This window comes from Apis florea, unplaced genomic scaffold (assembly GCF_048593485.1).
Source record: "Apis florea isolate Af1SG1 unplaced genomic scaffold, ASM4859348v1 contig_24_pilon, whole genome shotgun sequence".
NCBI classification, from domain to species: Eukaryota; Metazoa; Arthropoda; class Insecta; order Hymenoptera; family Apidae; genus Apis; species Apis florea.
Window position 1 is genome coordinate 254,010 of NW_028256597.1, and position 20,358 is coordinate 274,367.

Consider the following 20,358-nt stretch of genomic DNA (forward strand, 5'->3'; position numbering starts at 1 on the left):
AAATATATATATATATATGTAGCATATTAGTACCAATTTATGATAAATTTTATTGACAATAACAATAATTTACAGTAGTTTAAAAATACAGTAAAAGATATAATTTCATTTCGTTAGAAACAATTAAAATTATAGAAATTTTGATCATTATTTAATAAGTAGCTTTCAAGTATATTTAAAATTTTATAAAATTATATTTTATGAGTATATAAATTTTATTAGTCACAAGTTATAAAATATAACGCATTACGTATATTATTATATGCTTTTCACACATTATTTTAATCATTCGAAGTAACGAATATATATCTTCAAAATTTTTACAATTTTTTTTTAAATTTTATTTCTAGAAATATTAAAATCCTAAAAGATAAAAAATTAAAGAACGTATTCTAACTAATGCTTCCTCTGAGTTTTGGTAATTAATATCTAAGATACAATACTCGTAATATTGCACCGAATTTCGATCGTGCATGAACCAAGTTCCAATAAATTCGTATATCGAACAGCCCATATCGAATATTAATCGAAATAAATTCATTCACTTGCTTCTCGTTCTTTTATTGTTTCGTTATCCATTTTCGTTCGTCCAAGCACGATCTGTTTCGTACACATCATTATAAATAAAACAGATGAAATCACAGATGTAGACAAAGAAAACAAAACAAAAAAAAAAAAACATACAGGTAATCGTTGAACATTTGCCAAACTCTATTGGAATCGATATATATATATATATATATATATATATATATATATATATATATATATATATATATATATATATCGATGTTTTCTTCAGGTAATTAGAAAAAAAACTTTGGTCTATAGTATCAAACGATTACAAATCCTACATTACAAGACGATTCTTAGATTACACTTTGTAATATACATCTATTTAAAAGGAAAAAAAAGAAAAAAAAAAGAAGAAGAAGAAGAAGAAGAAGAAAATTTATGCTACTAACTAACTAGATCTCTATTATCCCTGATTTCTCGTCATTATCCTCCTTGTCTGTGAGCAAAACATACTGTTCTCGAGTCATTAATAATTTGTGCTGTCCATTCATTAACAACGTGGAACCTCTTCTTATGGTTCGTTTGCCTAATTCGATCGCTTCGTGCGTGAGCACCACGTTGTTGTAAGCCTTCATGAACACGACGAATATGATTACTAAACCGACTAGAATTAATCCATACGAGGTACAAGGCGCAGCAACATCGCCAAATGTTGTTGCAAGATAAACCCATCTACGGATAGAGGGTGTCAACTCTTCGATACCCTCTTCCAGCCACATGATAGGAAACACTATGTCGGGAAAATTCGACACAACGCTGATCAACGGCTGATGCTCGATCTTTAAGTTCAATTGTACCCGAACCTTCCCCTCCAAAGGCACGCCAATTTTCTGTAATGCAAAACGAGTCGCAAATGATTCCCAACAACAATCCATTTTTATCTATTTCAAATCGCTTACCGGTTGAATTTTAAAATAAGTCTCGTGCATTTCTCGGTTTGGATTTAACCCTTGAACCGCATCTAATAAATTAGGATCCGCTTTGTAGAAGTGTGGGAAGGAAAGATAAACCGGTGCGCCTGGAATTGGACGAATAATTTTTAAAAGTAATTTTCTTTTTTTTTTTTTTTTTTTTTTTTTTTACGAGAATTGTTAAAAAGTAAATCGAATAAATTTAGGAGGGTATTGTACTCACTATACTGGCAAGGACTGATATTTTGCAATCCGTTCGAAGGACAGGTGGACATGTCATCCGGACAAAAACATTCGTTTTCTGGAGCACTTTCGTTGGGACGTCCAAACACGGCGTCAGGTGGTATATATAAATCCGCCTTGATCCCTGATTTCTCAGTTGAGCCGTGATATTTTAAAGGCAGGGTTCGACAAAGATCTTTGTCCCAAATGTGCACGATATCGGCGCCAGTTTTGTCACGGGGTGGAAAAAACGATCCTACGAGATAGAGATATGGTAATAATAGATCTTTCTTTGAAAATGTAAAGAAATATTTAATATCCAATTGTATCAACCCTCTGAAGCGCGAATAGAATTGCAAGGCGCGTTTGACCAATATGGTAGACGATCCATCCCGTTTAAACGATTTATTAATCCAAACTCCCTCATGTCCGTGTGTCCCGTGAAAATAGTGGACACCTCTTCCAACGTGCCATTCCTCTGCAATTAAAATTCACTCAAATAATCAAAACGTATATCCACTTATTATAAAAATGATGATGTTAAAATCCTTTGATTGTTTTTATAAATTTCTCCACGAGTTACAATAATTTTTATCTATTTATTTATTTATTTGTTTTTCCCCCGTGTATTACCCCAAGAAGAAGTCCCATTTGACTCATGGGACGTCTCGTTTTCGGAAAGAATCGATGCGCGATGCTAACTAATGGATCGTCGTATCCAAAAACGAGTTCTTGAGCAGTTACTGGAACGAACGATTTCATGTGCATCCCGCTCAAAAACATAGATAATCCTAAAGTGATAAATCGAGGTAGACTCTTGCTTTGTGTCGACAGTGTCTGGAAAGAATGTAAGAAAGGTTGACAAATTTCAACGCAAATTTCGCGCAATCCACGATCTTTTTCGTGAATCTAACGATGGAGAATATTTTTGGAAAATACTTACCAATAAAGGAATGTTTGGTACTATTACTTTGAGATCTTTATCCTTTGACATCTCTGGTACAAAGTTTAATATTTTCTTGTGTTGATAACTTACGGTACCATTGTTATGGAAAACGATATTCACTTTTTCCATATCCTCTCTGTTACGCGTATTACGTGTTAATTAAAAATATGTAATAATTTATATTGGTCCAATATTGGATACTCACTTATACACGAACGGACCGATTTCTTGTAATTTTGGCTTTTCGTTGTATTGCAAGAAGTTTTCTACGTTGGTCACATTAAATATGTAAACTTTGGTCAATCTAACTACTCCTGGTTTCTGCCAGTATTGAAAAGAAAGAGACCCATTCCACAATCGAAGTTGCTGAGGAGAAAAATATTATATAAGAAAAATTAAAAATTGTATTTATTTTATTTTGAATATAAACTTATTGCAAGCTACGTAAAACGATTGAATAAAAAGAATGTTTAATAATTTGAAACACGTGCCTCCATATAATTGTTAACCATTTGTAGGAAGTGATAAAAATGAAAGTAAATTTTGATGGTTAAGCGAAAAAGAAAAGAAAAATAATCTTGGTTTTAAAATTTATCGTTCATGATCGAACATTGATGTAGGATAACAAAGTGCAAGACGGAAAATAAGTGAAGATAGTTTTCGATTTTTTAAATTAATTAATTAATTAATATATTCGCTTCAATTATATTATTAGAGATTAGAGAAATTAATTCGAGGAAGATGGTCATCGTTTCGACGATTGATCAAGTTTATTTTATTTATCAATGATGCTTATATAATGATATTGTTGCTCACTGTATTGTAAAAAAAGAAATTAATGATGAAGAATTAGTGTGATTTTATACATTGAGCTGTACTATCAAATCAGGAAAGAAAAAAAGAAAAAAAAAAAAAAATTGAAAAGTCGTTTTCAAAAAAATATCGCAATATCAAAAAATATTGCTTATTATACAATATTATTAAATAATTTTATTTGAAATAAACTTGAAATTTAATATTATTGAAGAATATGTTGAATGATTTAGATTCTAAGTCCTGACATTATCGTTACATGAATAAAACATATTAATAATAATCCCGGTTTATTATCAATATAAATATTAATGAATATTAAACCATGCATTTAATTGAATAAGCTAAAAATGCTTGTGTATTGTTAATTCCATCCATCAGTTAGTCGATGGAATATAATTAAGTTTGATAAATAGTTGCCAGTTTTATATAATAAATATATTCTCTTGTTAATATGCAGAATTGATTTACATATAAATATTATAATATAAATCATAATTTGATTTATGATAATTTAAATTTTAGAGATAATTCCTATTCGGTTAACTATTATTTGGAATCAAAATGATAAGAATAATTCTAATTTTACAAAAATTAATTTAAATAAATTTTACATACCTTCAATATAATGTAATCCACCCAAGGTATACTGCTTAAAATAATGCCGATCACGAGCGTCAGAATTCCTATGAAAATTGCTGACACTCTACCTATAAACCATAGATACGATAAATGATAATCGATAATCTTTGTTATTATATTTATTATTCCAATCCAAACATGGGATTTTATTTTTCCATTCGTATATATCATTTTCCAGCCAAAATTATTCGACTATTATTGAAAAAAATAAGGCCAATTTCCAAGGAATTTCAATGACATAACGTTCTCTGAATCATCATAAGTATCCCATCAACGTTATGTACTATGTGAGATAATCGTATTTGATTAATATACATTGAAAGTTTTATGTCATAATATTTCAGATGAAGAAAATTAAATAATTATTATTTAATAATACATTACCAAGTATTTTATATATATATATATATTTTTTTTTCTTGAACAAAGTAGTCAATATTTTGACATGTTTAGACATGAATTATGTATTCGAAGAAATGAAAGGAAGATGTCAAGTTTTCACAAGTTACATTATGTCACTTATCTCATCTTCAATACACAGATCTATTGATAATTATTTCGTTCCCTCGTGGTTTTTATAAGGCTTACGATTACGCCTAATAAAGCATTAAAATATCGTTAACAACGTCGAAACGATGTTGAAATCGCGAACAAATTGTTCGAAAAAAAAAAAAAAAAAAAAAGTAAAACGCGTTTTTTATGAGTAATAATTTCGTAAATTTTACAGCTGCAATTAAAAATTGCGTATTTTCAATGATTGATTGTTATTTCGTGCTACCGATTTCTTGCTTTTTTATTCATTTATTTTTTTTCTTATTCCAAATATAAAATCAAGCCAATTTCTGATATTTAATAGTAGTATGGTATTATTGTAAAAATGATTGTAAAATTGTTGCTTTCATATTTTCAACACTTTATAGTGGCAATCCTTGGCCAATTATTATGAAATTACTAAAATCGAAAAAAAAAGGGCTTGCCTCATATCTTCTCGAAAGTTCTTCGAAACGATCATCGTGTATTGCACTTAAAAACCTTGATGACGGGATTTAAGATTATTCATATCTTACTTTTTAGAAATTTTTAGTCACGTTTTTCACGAAACGCATTACCCTTCACCTTTTCCCACCATTAAATATACCACTCTAAATATATCATATATATATATTAAAATTCATGGTTAATTCTTTTAGCCTTGAGAAAATCCTACCATTTGATATTTGATTCATCTTGACCTATATATATTCGTTCGTAGTCTTCTTTTTTTTTTTTTTTTTAAATAAAATTAATCTCATTTATATAATATTTGATAATTATTGATGATCAAAACAAAATTGTATAATTCAAAGTTCATTACTCGGTATAAATATAAATTTCTCTTATTTTCGTTTCAACAATTAAATATATAAATAAATATTTGTGGAGCGGAAGCTCTCTCTCTCTCTACAACATCCTGATTTCTAATAGGAAGATTATATAAATAACTGATTTATAATAAAATATCGAATAATGCTTCACGGTTGAACCTTGGGTTATCTAAGGGGAAAGCTGTAATATTTCTGGTTAAGGTGAAAGGTTAAATGAGAGCTAGGAAACAAAATATTTCCCTCTGGTGGTTTAAAATTGATGTGCATCATTAGAAAAGTAGGATAGTAAAAGCTTGTAATCAATTTCTTTCAATATTTTCTCGGCCTACTGTGCTCGTTTATAATTTTAAAAAATAAAATGGATTTGAATTGATTGATTCGTAAATAAATAATTGCTCTTGACATTGAATCCTCTGAATCTCTACACGTCGTTAATAAATAATTAATAAAAATTATATTATACAACAAAATAAGAAAGCATCCATCCAATATTATTTTAATGATTATCCAGAGATAATTGAAATTCATTTATATGTAAGATACATTTTTAATATGCAGTTAAATCTCTATGAATAATTAAAAATTACATTTTACATTTTTAGACGTTAGTTCTAAATATAGAAGTGTCTGCGACGTTTCTACAGTCACGAAACACGGTTCGAGATTACGTGATTTCGTCTTGGGATGCTGGCTTCGAAAAATTTCACTCTCAAGGACGACAGAGGGTAACAGAATTCCATAAAAACTGGTCAATCACGTGATACATTTTTTGCGATTTTTTTCGCTTCGTTCTTTCAATCTATCTCATCCTTTATTTAATAATACAATGTTGTTTCATAATCATTCGAATTATGATGATCGGAAGCATCATAGATTAGTACACCATCGAGATGTGACAATGTTCGAATGTTCGTTTGAAAATTTTTTAATCCAACGGGTTAATTCGTTTGGAAATATTCAACGCGGATGAATAAATTCCATGTTAAAAAAGAAAAAAAGAAAAAGACACGTTTTAATAAACGAGCTCAAAACGTTTGACGATCGAAGAGGCACAGCAGGTGTAAATTGATCCTCTTGCTCACTGTTGATAGAGAATGCAAAGTAACCTGGCTGTTGAGGAGGTTCGTGAAACGTTCGTTAACCATGAGCAGTATAAATTACCAAAGTCATTGCATAATTTTACGATCTCTCCTTTCTCGAGAACTCCGTTGTCGATCGCCTCCGTTAAAGTTCGCTTTCTTCACGTGTCCTCGAAAAGATGGAAAATGAAAATCCATTGAACGGTTGTGAGCACCTCGAGGCAGACGTGTTTCTTGTCCACGTCTGCCTCCATCCATCTTGCTTAATCGGTTGTTCGAATCGTGCGTAATATTTGTCGAACGAAGATTTGATTTTAAATCTATTGATCGAGCTGTGACCTTCTTCTCCGCTCTTTGTTCGTGATCAAACTAGTCGTTTATTATGTTAATCTTCTTATTTTTTTTTTTTTTTTTTTATAATATATTTCTTATCTTTTTTTTTTCCAATCTTTCTTTCTTTCTTTTTTTTTTTTTTTAATTTACATATACATATCCTTGCGTTGTCGAATCAGTCGTTTGCGAAAGAAATTTTCTGATCTCGTCGAATTTATTGATCGTATATATTTTTTGCAAAGATGGTCATAATTATCATAGTTGAGTAACGTTTTTTTTTTTTTTTTTGAGAATAGTTTTTTTTTTTCTTCTTCTTTTTAGAAACTTAATCACAGAATGACTTGAAGACGATCCTTAAGTCGAATATAATCATGGTCCCGTGGAAAAATTACGTGCTTTCTTGTGGGGATCGTGGGGAACGGAAACTATTTTAACAGCTACATTTCTTGCTGCTACATTTTAAGTGCAACGATCTCTCAGGAATGAAATTTACGGTCATTCATTCATGCTTCTCTACGATTCGATTTAACTATTCTCGTGATGATTAAAATAACAATTTTTTTTTTCTTTTTGAAATTAATTATTCTAATTAGCGTCATTATATGAGATTAACTTAATTAAAGTAATTCGTAAAGTAATTCGCGTTATTGCGAATTATCACGCTCAATAAAAAATGAACGGCGCTAAGTGAAATCTGTGTAAAATAAAGTGTACAAAAGATGCGTAAAAATTTTTCTAATTAATTTTGATAATGAATGTTTTCACTCTTTATTATTATTATTATTATCTTGATCTCAATCGTCTTCCGGTAGAGCTAGAACCACTTTTCTAGGTTGCGCAAGGTTTCGAAAGAAACGAAAAAAAAAAAAAAGAAAAAGAAAAAAGGTTTAACCGTAGGATATATCGTGCAAAGACGAAGGTCTCGAGTTTATTTTACGTTGAATGTTGCGACAATTAATTATTAGGAAACTGTGTGAAAGGATTTTAGAACGTAATTGGTTAGCGTAATTGGCAAAATGGCTAATGGACATACGGGTGCCATTTTTTTTTTTTTTTTTTTAATTTTCTTTTTTTCAAGTCAACGAATATGGAACAATCGTTTCTTTGAAACAAAGAATTTCAATTTACTTTTCCTTATCCTTGATATATATTATAAACTGTTTCAATTTTTCGATTCAAACGTTGATACGCGTATTAAAAGAAAAATCGATTGCTCTCGATTATCTTCTCGATATGAAATATCGATAAAAGAAAACTTGACTGTTTTCTCGCTCGAGCCTTTTATGTCTATTTTACGTGTTGCACGTCCCATTCAAATAAAAGAGATCACCAGTTAACGCTTTGTTACTAAAAGTTAAAGACGTTCAATTTACTATTCAGAATGACTTGCCAATGCAAGACTATTGATCGTAAACTTTAATGATAATTCGCCTCTCTTTTATTCCCATAATATTGCCAAGAATTGATGAAATAAAGGAATAAATATAGAAAAGTTTATTAACGAATATATCCAGTTTTTGCCATTTTGTAACAATTATTGCCGTCATAAATCGTCACACGTTGCAAAAAATAAACGTATTTTACGTATGAATGATTTATAATTTATGGGGTTCAGAGATCGAAATAATTATAGCTGATGCTACGTTTATTTTTTTTTTTTTTTTCTCTCTAATTCACGTAAAACGGAGCAAAATAATGACACGATATTATTCTCCTCAATTAATTTTTTATCTAATCAATTCAAGGAAATTACAGGTATTTCGACCTTTAATGACGTCAACTATTTTATTTGTTATTATTAATTTTAATTTACCAGGTAAATATCGTGAATGAAACGGGGATATAAAACGGAAATTTACAGAAGGATACGGAGGATCAACAGGGTAATCATACATTAATAATACTTTGACATTTTGTTGTCAACTTTGATATTTGATATTAGGATATTTCCATAAAAATAAATTTAATGGGGAATATCCTCGATATATATGACTGTGTGTCACTTCCTGTTCATCATTGTAAGTACAAGTACAGTTACACACCAAGTATAGCTTTGAAGGGGAACACGATCGTAAAATTAGTCACGCGGAAATTATTACAATGTGCATGTTTCTTGGATGGAGAAATTTTGGAAAAATGTTTTTTTTTTTTTTTTTTGTTTTATTTAATTTTGTTTCGTTTCGTATATAAGATTAAGGGGAAATCTTGCAACGGACATTCGACTCGATTTTATACGAGAAATTAATCCGATACTCCAAATATAATGTATATGCTCAAATTAATTATTAATTAATTAATTAATTAGCGGAGAAATTTTCGTATGACTCAGCGGCGAAGCACACTTAACTTCTTCTTCTATATTCACTTACTATTCTTATTTATAAGAATTAAGTGATTTACCGCAAAAAAAAAAAAAAAAAAAAAAAAAAAGATTGAGAAACTAACAAGCGTAGAAAGTGTAGGAATAACGAGTTCAAGTAACGAATTCTTCCATAGTAAATTCACTCGTATTTCTTTTATTATGCACACTAAATCCATTCTAAATCGTTTTACATTTCCTCCGCTGTAAATCTAAACGACATTCTCTTGCGAAATATCTTAACCATAATAGAAGATGGATTTAACGCGTTGAATTTTAAAATGTTGGAACTGGCATTAAGTGTTTGAATAGAAATAAACGTGGTAAACGTGGTAATCTCAATCTTATTTCGCCGATATAATCGTTTTACGTTACGTTCCTTTCGACGATCGATCGAAACGATACGATCTTTATTTCAAAAATCGAATGGAAGAAAACAGGCGCAAGGATGGATAGAGGAACAACGTGAAGTGAGAGAAGTGAAAAGTTATTTTCACATCCGTGGAAGGAAGTGAAAATGTTAACGATCTCGCAGGAAAAGGAAACGTTATGTTAACGTTCTTATCGAATCGAAAATAAAAAGTTTTGCTTCGAATCGGCTGAATTGAGAAAGTGAATATAAGTGCGATCAACAAACTTGAAATAAAAAAAAAAAAGAATACTATCAGGATACAATTAACCACTTTCATATATCAACGAAATATAAATTTACCGATTTGGCCATTCGTATATATATATATACGAATAATAATTAAAACGATAAAATTAGAAATTAAATTTTGTAATTTAGTTACTTTAGTAACATTCGACCAGTTTCGTCGTCAATCCTGTGCACAGGCATAGCAATTTTTTAACAGGCCTGCTGGCTGTGCAAATGGCCATCGACTCTGTGTTATCTCATCAGGTTACACGAGTTACTTAATGGCCATTGAAACACGTAATATCGAAGACGGGGCAGGGATCTCTACACCGGGGACTAAAAATATCTGTTCGTTACACTGGACCCCTTCCTTTTCCAAAGTTTCTCTGAACACACGAGAGTGAAAGTGATCTCAAAATCGGCGAGCGTACGAGCACCTCTTGCTTTACATCTCCCCCCGCTCCGACTCGTGCCTTTATTAAACGCACCGTTGGACCCCGCGTTGTCCACCATTTTGCAATCCGCTCGAAAATATAAAAATATTTGGGCGATTTTGTAATCCTAACTGCATTCCACATTCTGGATCTTAATTTTAAGAGAATGAGAAAGCGAGCCGGTTGCTCTATGTCACTGCATTTTTTCAGTAGGGGAAAAAAGAAAAATAATTAACCACCATTCATAGATACGTTTCGATACGATAGCAGTCTTGCCATAGCGGCGTCGAGGAATATTCTTCGCGTGATCGGTCACTGGTTACGAGATTTTCGTTATTTGCATACGTTTGTGCGAAACATGAACGTGTTGTTGTTTTTTTTTTTTTTTTTTTTTAGATGAGATGAGCGTATCGGTTCGTAATTTGTGATTCGTTAAAAAATTATGTTATAAATTGATTCGAAATATTTATACTTGGTAGTACTAATTTTTAATTGTCGAAAGTTTAAGTAACAAAAAGGAAGCGATTCTTAAAATTTTGTAATTAACAATGTGATATCTGTTAATAAAGAGAGGCTTGTATAATATAATTTTAATTAATTCTATTTTTTATAAATCGAGAAAGATACAGACCGTATCGATGGCCGACTTATTCGGATACATCCACCTTTGAGAGAATTTAATTATCGAAGCAGCATTTTCAAGCAACATTACAGAATTGTTCAACGAGTGTGAACTATGTTGTTTAACCCATTTGGTTATTAACAAGTATTAAATAATTAAAAGTATAATAAGTATATAGGAAGCATATAGATAACAGATCGAATCGCGGTGGATAAATTTATTAAAGCAAAAAAATGTATGAGTTAAACAATGCGGGATATAATTTTGTATAAAGTATTTTGCAAGTTGCTTAATTTAATAACATTCTTACACGAGTTATAATCGATTAAAGTTTTTAATCACATGCATATTCGTGTTTCACATTCCAATTTTACAAGTGTGTTCAATTTTTAGTTTCACAACTAACGAATGGAAAGGAGCGTGAACGTTTCTTTTTCCTAAGACTTAAAAAAGAAGAAGAAGGAAAAAAAAAGCATTAAGGAACGATTGATCCAAATTAAGCGAGGATTTAACGCGGTTAAACTACTTTCTTAAAGGAACACGGAATCGTTTCTCCTCAAATGATTTACCTTGATACTTTCGAATAAACTTCGCCTGACCAGTAAGTCAAGATCATTGAAGGAAGTACAAGTTTTACGGGTGGATTCGATCTAAATTGGAATGATCTCCAATAATAAGATTAAAAAGTTTTAATTTTTAATAAAAGGAAAAAAATAAAAGAAGAATGTTACAATATACGTACGCTTAAATTGCTCAAATCGATGATCTCGTCTTTGAAAAAGAAAGAAAGAAAGAAAGAAAAAAAAATGAAGAAAAATAAGCGAGATCGAATAACAGGAATCGAATATCCTCCCAGATACGAAAAGTTTGATCTATAAAAAAAAAAAAAAAAAAAAAAAAAAAATAAAATTTCCAAATATCCAAAGAAAGAAATCGTGTATCGATACTTTATCATCTTTTCAAAACTTATCCTCGAAATCAAGGACCATCAACATCAAGATCAAGATCTTATATTCAACTTCAAACCGTAAAGGTCAGAATGAGGCGAGAAACAACTTGCAACAAGAGGACTCCTTTCACGTTGCCGGAGTGGTAAAACAGGAAACACGATCTCGATGAAAGGCCCGCATCTTCTAGGAAACGTTACACCAGTTTGAAAGCGGGGTTCGAATCTCGTAAGAGGTTCGAGATCAAGATTCGCATTCCAGATAATTTGCAGGAAAAGAAAGGGGGGTGGCGTTCCTTTTTCTTCCGTTTCTCGAGAGGGAGAGGAAAATATTTGTGTTGAGAGAGAGAGAGAGAGAAAGAGAGAGAAATATCGAATAACGGGTGCAAGTAGGCCAAATAACGCGCAGATCGACGAAAGGAATTGGCTGCCTGCCCCACTATCGCGTATCATTCTGATTATGTTTGATCATCGTCAACACACTTTGCAGGTAACAGGTCTACGAGCGTTGGTTGCAACGGTCGTACTATTCGGCCGGTGCCGCTCACCTCGAACTTTTCAATCGAAACGGGAGAAACTCGCCGCGATAGCCGTGACCGATCGTATGGAATGTATGAAAAATTAGAAAAATTCAACTGAACTTGAAGAGATTGTTTTATATCGATTTTTTTCTTTTTCTTTTTTTTTTTTTCTTTTTTTTTTTTTTTTTTTCTTTTGCGCGCACGCATCGATGCACGTCTCTTAATGTTCTTTTTCCAACGCGGAGGGTCTTATTGAATTAACCGCGTTTGTTAATCGCGACTCGAGGGATATCGCGAGGGATATCGTGATTTTTAACGTGTAGGAATTCTTTTTTAGATTAGATTATATAAAATGTTAATTTTCAAGTTCGTGCAATCTAATGCATCGTTCGAAATCCGGTATGAGGATTAGAAATTGTTTTTATTATAGAGTGAAATGGTAGTTCTTTTTCTTTTTTTTTTCTTTTTTTTTTTTTTTTTTCAAGTTCATTGAAACAGTTGTTATGCAGCCGAATCATTGGCTGGATCGAAATTGAGTTGAAATCAGGTAGTGAACGCATTCCTGACGGAATGGAGAAAACGAAAACCTCTTATGATAATTCAAGTTTCTCTGAAGTGAAGAATTTCTTCCTGATTCAAGGTGGAAGCAGGGGAAAACTCTCTATTTTCTTACGCATCTTTCGAAGTACGAATGCAATTTTTCACGGTTCACTTTACAGAAAATTTTTCGATCCTATGTACGATTTTGGAAACGTAGAAAAAAAAGAAAAAAAAAATCCCCCGTCAAGATTAAACATTAGGCGGATAAATATTCAAATTTCAAGTGATTCGAAACGATTATGAAATACGCAGCAATCTTTGATATTCGTTCCATTATTTATTAAATATTGCAATTCCTCGGATATCATTTTTATTATATAGTTCGCAAATAACGAAACTTGAAAACTTCAATATCGTTTAAATCGTTATTAATTAAATTTATTCCTTGTTGTTATTAATCGAGATCTCCAATTATTCTCTTTAATTAATTTCAACAAAAACTACCTGAGCGTTTTTTTTATCTCGCGGAATTGAAATTCTAATTAATTACTTTCGCGGTAGAGCACACACCGCTTAGCTCGCGTTAATCTCATTATTTCGTCACAACGGCACGTGCAACTTAAATCAACGTAAATCGTATGAAATAATACCGGCTTACCGTGTTTCAGTTTTCCATTCTTAGAAACGAGGAAGGACAAAGGTCTGGGGACCTTGTCCGTGCAGAGGCCGTCGTGTTGACTCGTCCTTACACCGAACAGGGCGTTCCTCCCCACCTTCATGTACTCCTTGCCCATCTTTTTGGGCGAGCTGATCCCCAACAACGATCCTATGAATTTCATCGTGTCACAATTCCGCGAATCACAACGATCTTTCAAACTTTATCCCAGCCTGTTGTCCACTTTTAATTTCGTAATCACTTGTGGTCAACTTGTAAACGTGACTTCTTTTTTTTCTTTCTTTCTTTTTTCTTTCTTCTTCTTCTTCTTCTCTCTCTCTCTCTCTCTCTCCCTCCCTCCCTCCCTCTCTCTCTCTCTCTCTTTCTCTCCTCCCCTCAAGATTTCTCAACACGCGTGTATATGTTTAATCAGAGGTACAGGTATGTTATGAGCAAATGTTGGAGATCATAAAAGAGATAACGCATGTTGCTGAAATCGGTTCTCCTGTGTTTCACTGTTAAAATTCACGTCAATTAAGATAATTGGATAATTCGTGCTCTGTTTATCCGCCACTTAGAAATCTTTGTTACAGTTAATCTACGATGTGTGCTACGATGTGTCTTATGAAAAATATCTTGTTTCACGTCACTTGGCCGAACATCGTTCTCGAGGATGTACACGATTCGTTCTTAGAGCATAGTTAACAAACATCGTTTCCTTTCCTTTCCTTTCTTTTCTTTTCTTTTCTTTTTTCCCCCCCTCCCCCCCCTCCTCCTCTCTACTCCTCCTGCAGTCGAGATCGATTCCTCCTTTCTCGATCTATATATATATATATATATATTTTTTTCTCTCGTTAATCGTTTCCTTTTATTTTCCACGCGATGGAAATTATTAACTTTCTCGATCGCTTAAGGCCGATTAGATCGGGATTTCGTTCTCGATGATCTTCCACTCCGATGAGTTTCGCTCATTTACGTCGCACGATTTTTATTTGCCGACAATATTAATTCGTCCTCTGAAAAATGGAAAAAAATAACATTTCGATATTAGAGCCGATCTCTCGTGTTGAATTATTTTTATTAAAAAAGTTTTTTCTAACGTATGTATATATATATATATGTATATATGATTTACTTTTTTTTTTTTTTTTTTTACTTGAAAGATAAAATCCGAGCTTCGGATTTTATAAATTAGAAGCTCGTCTATTTCGTCTAACAACGATATTTTGTCCGCCATTGAGCTGTTAGAAAAAAGTGATAATTGGTGGTTAAAAGCGCTAACCACAACAATACCGCAATTATTTATGAGCGTTATGACTTACGTCCACGCATCGTGAAAAATTCTATCCTTTATTTTGCGTAATTATCTTTGCGATCCATCGATTCCCTATTTTGTTATACGTCTTCATCATCATCATCATCATCATCATCATCATCGTGAGAAGTTATCCAACGAATCAATTTTCGCGATATAACCTCGAATAAGAATCGACAAAAGAGAAAAAGAAAATTGTCCATGCGTGTGAAATACAATTCAATTCTATTTTGCGTAAGTATTTTATGAGATGGATTTTGAACGTTGAATGAGTGTTGTTGTGTAGTTACAATGTAGAAATTAAACAACGTGGAAAATTATTTAACGAAACGTGAAAATTAGCTCGTTTACTTATATAATATAACAGGATCAAACGAAACGAAAGAGAGAAACGAAATTTCAAACAATGCGGAGAATCTAAAACGGGGATTAAAAAAAAAAGAAAAAAGAAAAAGAAGAAAAAAAGCACGAAATCTCTCTAGTAGCACTTACACTTTCACCGGTCATTAGCGCAAATACTTAGTATTTACTCATGTGTTATATACAATGGTTATATATGATGGTTGAGAAAGTAAATAGTAATGGATATTTCACTCATTATAATATAACGTCCAATTATGTTACGTAAATTAAATTACGTTTTGGGGAAAATAGCGTAAAATTGGTCGAAAAAAAGAAGAAAGAAAAAGTTATATTTTGTCGCAATATGCATTTCGTTGATAATGGATATGATTATTTTTAATGCGAAAAATAAAAAAGTATTGATTGAAAAGAATGATCTGTCAATCTCTGTTCAACATACTTTTAATGAATTCCGTGATATTCATTGTATTTCTATTGTAAATTTGTATTATATCTGTTCAATAATTTGCATTATACCAACTTGCTATTTATATATTTTCTTTTCATCTGCATATCACGGATATTTAATTTATCGATTTTATTCAGTTTCATTTGCATTCGTAACACGAATCTATCGTAATATTATGCAATTTAATGCAGCGGACAATTATACGAAATAAAAGTGAATACGATTACGTTGAAATATGGCAAATTAAAAAATTGCATGGCTTACATTTTATTCTAATCGAATAAAATTTCTCTTAAAATTGATGATATTAAAATGATGAACAGATCGTTGAAAAGGTGTTTAATTTGTTGGTTGGATAAGTTATTCGGGTCAACGACAATTTAAAATAACGTAAAATATCTTGGACCGAGGATAAATAAAAAAAGGAACTGTCCGGAATGTCAAATAACTGGAATCGTTATGCATGACGAGAAGAGGAACTATTCTATTGTACGAGACATGCAATAGTACCGTTACATCCCCGAACAGACAAGATAATTCCATGAGAAACGTGAATTTTCTTGACTAGACAAGACATTTAGCAAATCATTCGGATCGATAATTAAACTTAATTAACTTGCAAAATTTTTTATCTCGTACACCTTTTTTTCTTATCCTTCTAAACTCTAAATACTTTTTCTTATAATAAAATTGTCCGAGCGACAATCGATATTTATTTTTTTCAACGTTAAAAATAAATTACTCTTAATTGCACACGAATTAGTTTTTTCTTTCTCAGTTTTAAATATACATCATATTTCTTGTTCTTGTTCATTATTTAAATGAATTTCGAAATATTTTTATATATAAACGATAGAATATTTCAATTATTTATAAATTTTCGATCTAGAAATAATCGGGCGTAAAAACTGTACACTGAACTTTTTGAAAAGAATCATATTTCGTGATTCGATGACGGATGTGAAAATTATTTCAAACTTTCAATTTGATTAATTAACTTGGAAAACCAAGGGAGGAGAAATGAAAATTACGTACGTTGGAAGACTCGTTCCCTATATAATTTCGAGATTATAGAATATAAGTACGAACAAAGTTATCGAAAAATTTTATCCATTAAACATAATCTGATCGATCGTTGCGTAAAAAAAATTTAAAAAAAATTTGAAATAGATAATAAATTTAATTGCTATGATACATGTAATCATGAATATTTAAATTTTTGGATTACTTATCTTGATAAATAATAAAGATTTATTAAACGGATGAATCTATCTTGATTATAAAAAATTTATGTCGTTTAAAAAAATATGATATGCAAATATATCTAAAAAAAAAATATTTAATTATTTATAAAGGAAAATTATCGCATAACACAATTTTCCATCATTTTCCACGGAAATTTCCACGGAATAAAAGAAATAACCTTGCTCCTTTATGTATGGTAATTATACACGAACAATTTATATTTAATAATGAATAGATAGAAATATAATTAACAAGCGGTCGTGATTTCATTTATATCAAGGACTTATTGTGATTTAATGGTCAAGCAAAATCTGTCAAGAATATTCTTTCATAACATTTTTCTCAAATATCTTCCCCGTTTAACATAATATTTTTTCATTAAACTATGATATCTCATTGCCTCTCATCCAGTTAAATGAAAATTTATGCAAGACATATTTACGATCGCGTTGCATCTTGGAACGGCACAATTTAAAGGAAAAAAAAAAAAAAAAAAAAAGAATCAAGCTCAAATAGATACTTGGAAAATATAATTATCATTTGTTGATCTACTTTAATGCATCTTGAGAGTGTCTTGAAATTGTCAAGCCTCGAATGTCTCTAATTTGTATCTAACGCGTAATACGCGTATTATTAAAATGTGTTTACAAATTACCTCTAACAAGAAGATAAATAATGAACAAGAATAATAGAAAATAAACCAAGGAAATTAAGCGTTTTTTAATTGACGCGTTTAAATTCTACAATTCTATGTATGTCAAATATTCAAGAATTAAATCGCAGAAAAAGAAAAAAAAATCATTCGATTATACTTTTTCTATTCGTTTCCATATTGCGTGGAAATCAAAAATCAATGTTTTCGTATCTTCGTAAGAAAAAGAAGAAGAAGAAAAATCGCAAGAATATCCCGCAGCACAATTCCAACCGAGGTTGTAGTAAACACAAACGTTACACTGCAAAAGTTATTGCGGCGAAGTTTGCAAAACTCGATAAATTAAGGGAGAGTTACGTTAGATTGCTCCAAGGCCTTTAGAAATGTTTAATGGCCACGAATCTACGCGCGTACATGTGCATATGTCCGTTTCAAATACGGATCTGTTATGCGCGTGCGAGTATACACGCACTCGAAATTTTCAATCCTTGTATCGCAATCGAGTTGTGCATTGCCTTTTACTATCATTCTTACTCTCTTCTTTCATACTTTGATCGATCGATGATGAAAAACCATCCTTTCCTTTCTTTCTTCCTTTCTTTAGAAGAAACATTATTTTCTAGAAATAGAATTTTTCCACAGTTTAAAATTAATGGTAATAATATTTAATATCAGAATTAGAATGTATTCGAGGTCAGGTATGACAAGTGCAATTGATATTAACCCGATCAGCTACATAGCTCGACAGTTTAGAGAAAGCGGTTAATGCATGGTCGCGTTTGATTTCTGATATGGTTCTTTTTTTTTTTTTTTTTTTTCTTCTTCACGTATCTAGAGCGTATCTGAAATTTGGTAATATATGATTTTGTAGATACCTGTATATGTAGATGTGATTTTAAGTCACGTTTATTACGCGAGAGATTTACTTTCAATTCATTAAAAAAGGAAAAGGAAAACAGGATTGTATAGAAAGATTTAATCTACGCACATTTGGTCTTGAATTATCATCCGATGTTAGATAAAATGATTATAGAAGAGATGTTTATGGGGAAACAAGTTCTATCCCATGACAGGAGAATAACTTTTTCAAAGATATATCTATTTCAAATTATCTGTTTAGATTTATTATATATAGCAATACGAGTAAATAAAAGTAAAAGTTATTCAAAATTAACTGATTTTGTTATATCATTGTGATACGTAGTATGAAAGATATTAAATATATATATATATTAACAGATATATCTTTAATAATATATATTTCTTTAAATACAGGAAAGTAATAAAAAATGATTAGTTTGATAGATTAATTGTTAATATATTAGTCGCGAATTTGCCAGCATTGAGTAAATATTTTCTATTTAATTTGTCAAGAGAATTTCAAGCTTGTACAATTAATCAATTTTTTCTTTCCCCTGACAGTTTCTTGCGACGTTGTCAATAATAACGTTAGAAATATGGGATATTTTCTCTGAAATATTCATAGAAAAAGGATTATTAAAAAAATCCAATTTCTCTGTAAATGTAAAATTAAAATTTCGAAAGAATCCGTAAGAGAAATCGTAATATAAATCATGAACGAATCGATATCGACTACTCGAATCCTATTTACGTATATACGTTCAATTATGCGGAAGTGTGTATAATGCGTGCAAGGACGAACGAAGTGCCGCTTAAAACAAAGTTCATATGCCGTCTATTCACGAAGAGAGAACCCAGTATATTCCAGACTTTCCATTTGCGTCCACGGGGAGGGATAGAAACAAGCATGACGCACATTTTCTACAGTTCTATTGCACCGAGAACTTAAACCAGATCGAGCTTTCACAACCTTTCGACATTCCCAAAACGAGCAAAAATATTGCCAAGATTTTATCTCTTTCTCCAGACAATTTTTTTTTTTTTTTTGGTTAACTTTATCACGAATAATCACGCCCAATTTCGGCTCATCTATCCTTTCTCTTCAAATATTTGAGCGAACGGGAAATTTTCAAAAGAAATCACAATTTTCACGGTTTTTCCAAAATTTCAAACCACCGTGCTTTCTTTATCCACGTATCTCTGAATTACGATTGAAGATTACAGTTTTCCTCTTCGAATATCAAAAATAGGAAATTCGTATCGTATATCGGCTATTATCTTTTTTACGATTAAATCGTAAATTACGTTGCAGTAATCTGATGCAAATAAAAAAAAAAAAATCTTGAATTAAGGCTCGTATTAAGTTAAAATAAAAAAAAAAAAAAAAAAAATTGGAAATTGGTATCGATAACAAGACATTTGAGAGAGAGTGTTAGAATCGTGATAAATATTCATTTGCAATATATATATTGATTATTTCTAACAATTATCGAACCTTGATAATAATAATTTTTCGATTAATCGATTTAACAAAATTTCATTTGCTGTACTTAGAAAGATTGTGATTAATCGGATATTTTTTTTCGCGCGACTAAATTCTTCACTCGATTATGGAAGATCGATGATAGTTTCAAAAATGAAAGTTTAACAACGCTGTTTTTTTTTTTCTTTCTTTTATTACGAATTCAATATTGTGAAATTTTAATATCATTACGGACAAATTGCAAAATGGATTGGAACCAAATTGGGGAGATATCGGATGAAGAAATTTTTGAATTTATCGAAAATTTTTGAAAGTTTTTTCGAATCGAATCGAAGTGTAATGAATTCGATTTCGAAAAGTAAGAAATAAGAAATAAGGACAATTTTTA

The 20,358-nt window shown here is 31.0% G+C and overlaps 1 protein-coding gene across 1 annotated transcript; it reads right to left on the reverse strand.

The window, feature by feature from the left end:
* Positions 1-15: 15 nt before the first annotated feature.
* On the reverse strand, positions 16-14,353 carry dsb (scavenger receptor class B member debris buster). Its single transcript, XM_003690090.4, has 9 exons — positions 13,607-14,353; positions 4,087-4,178; positions 2,861-3,021; positions 2,653-2,791; positions 2,343-2,546; positions 2,043-2,187; positions 1,711-1,965; positions 1,476-1,594; positions 16-1,406 (listed from the first exon to the last, which is right to left on the reverse strand). The coding sequence occupies exons 1-9, from the start codon at positions 13,785-13,787 to the stop codon at positions 969-971; spliced, it is 1,734 nt and encodes a 577-aa protein (XP_003690138.2). The 5' UTR covers positions 13,788-14,353; the 3' UTR covers positions 16-968.
* Positions 14,354-20,358: the final 6,005 nt, after the last annotated feature.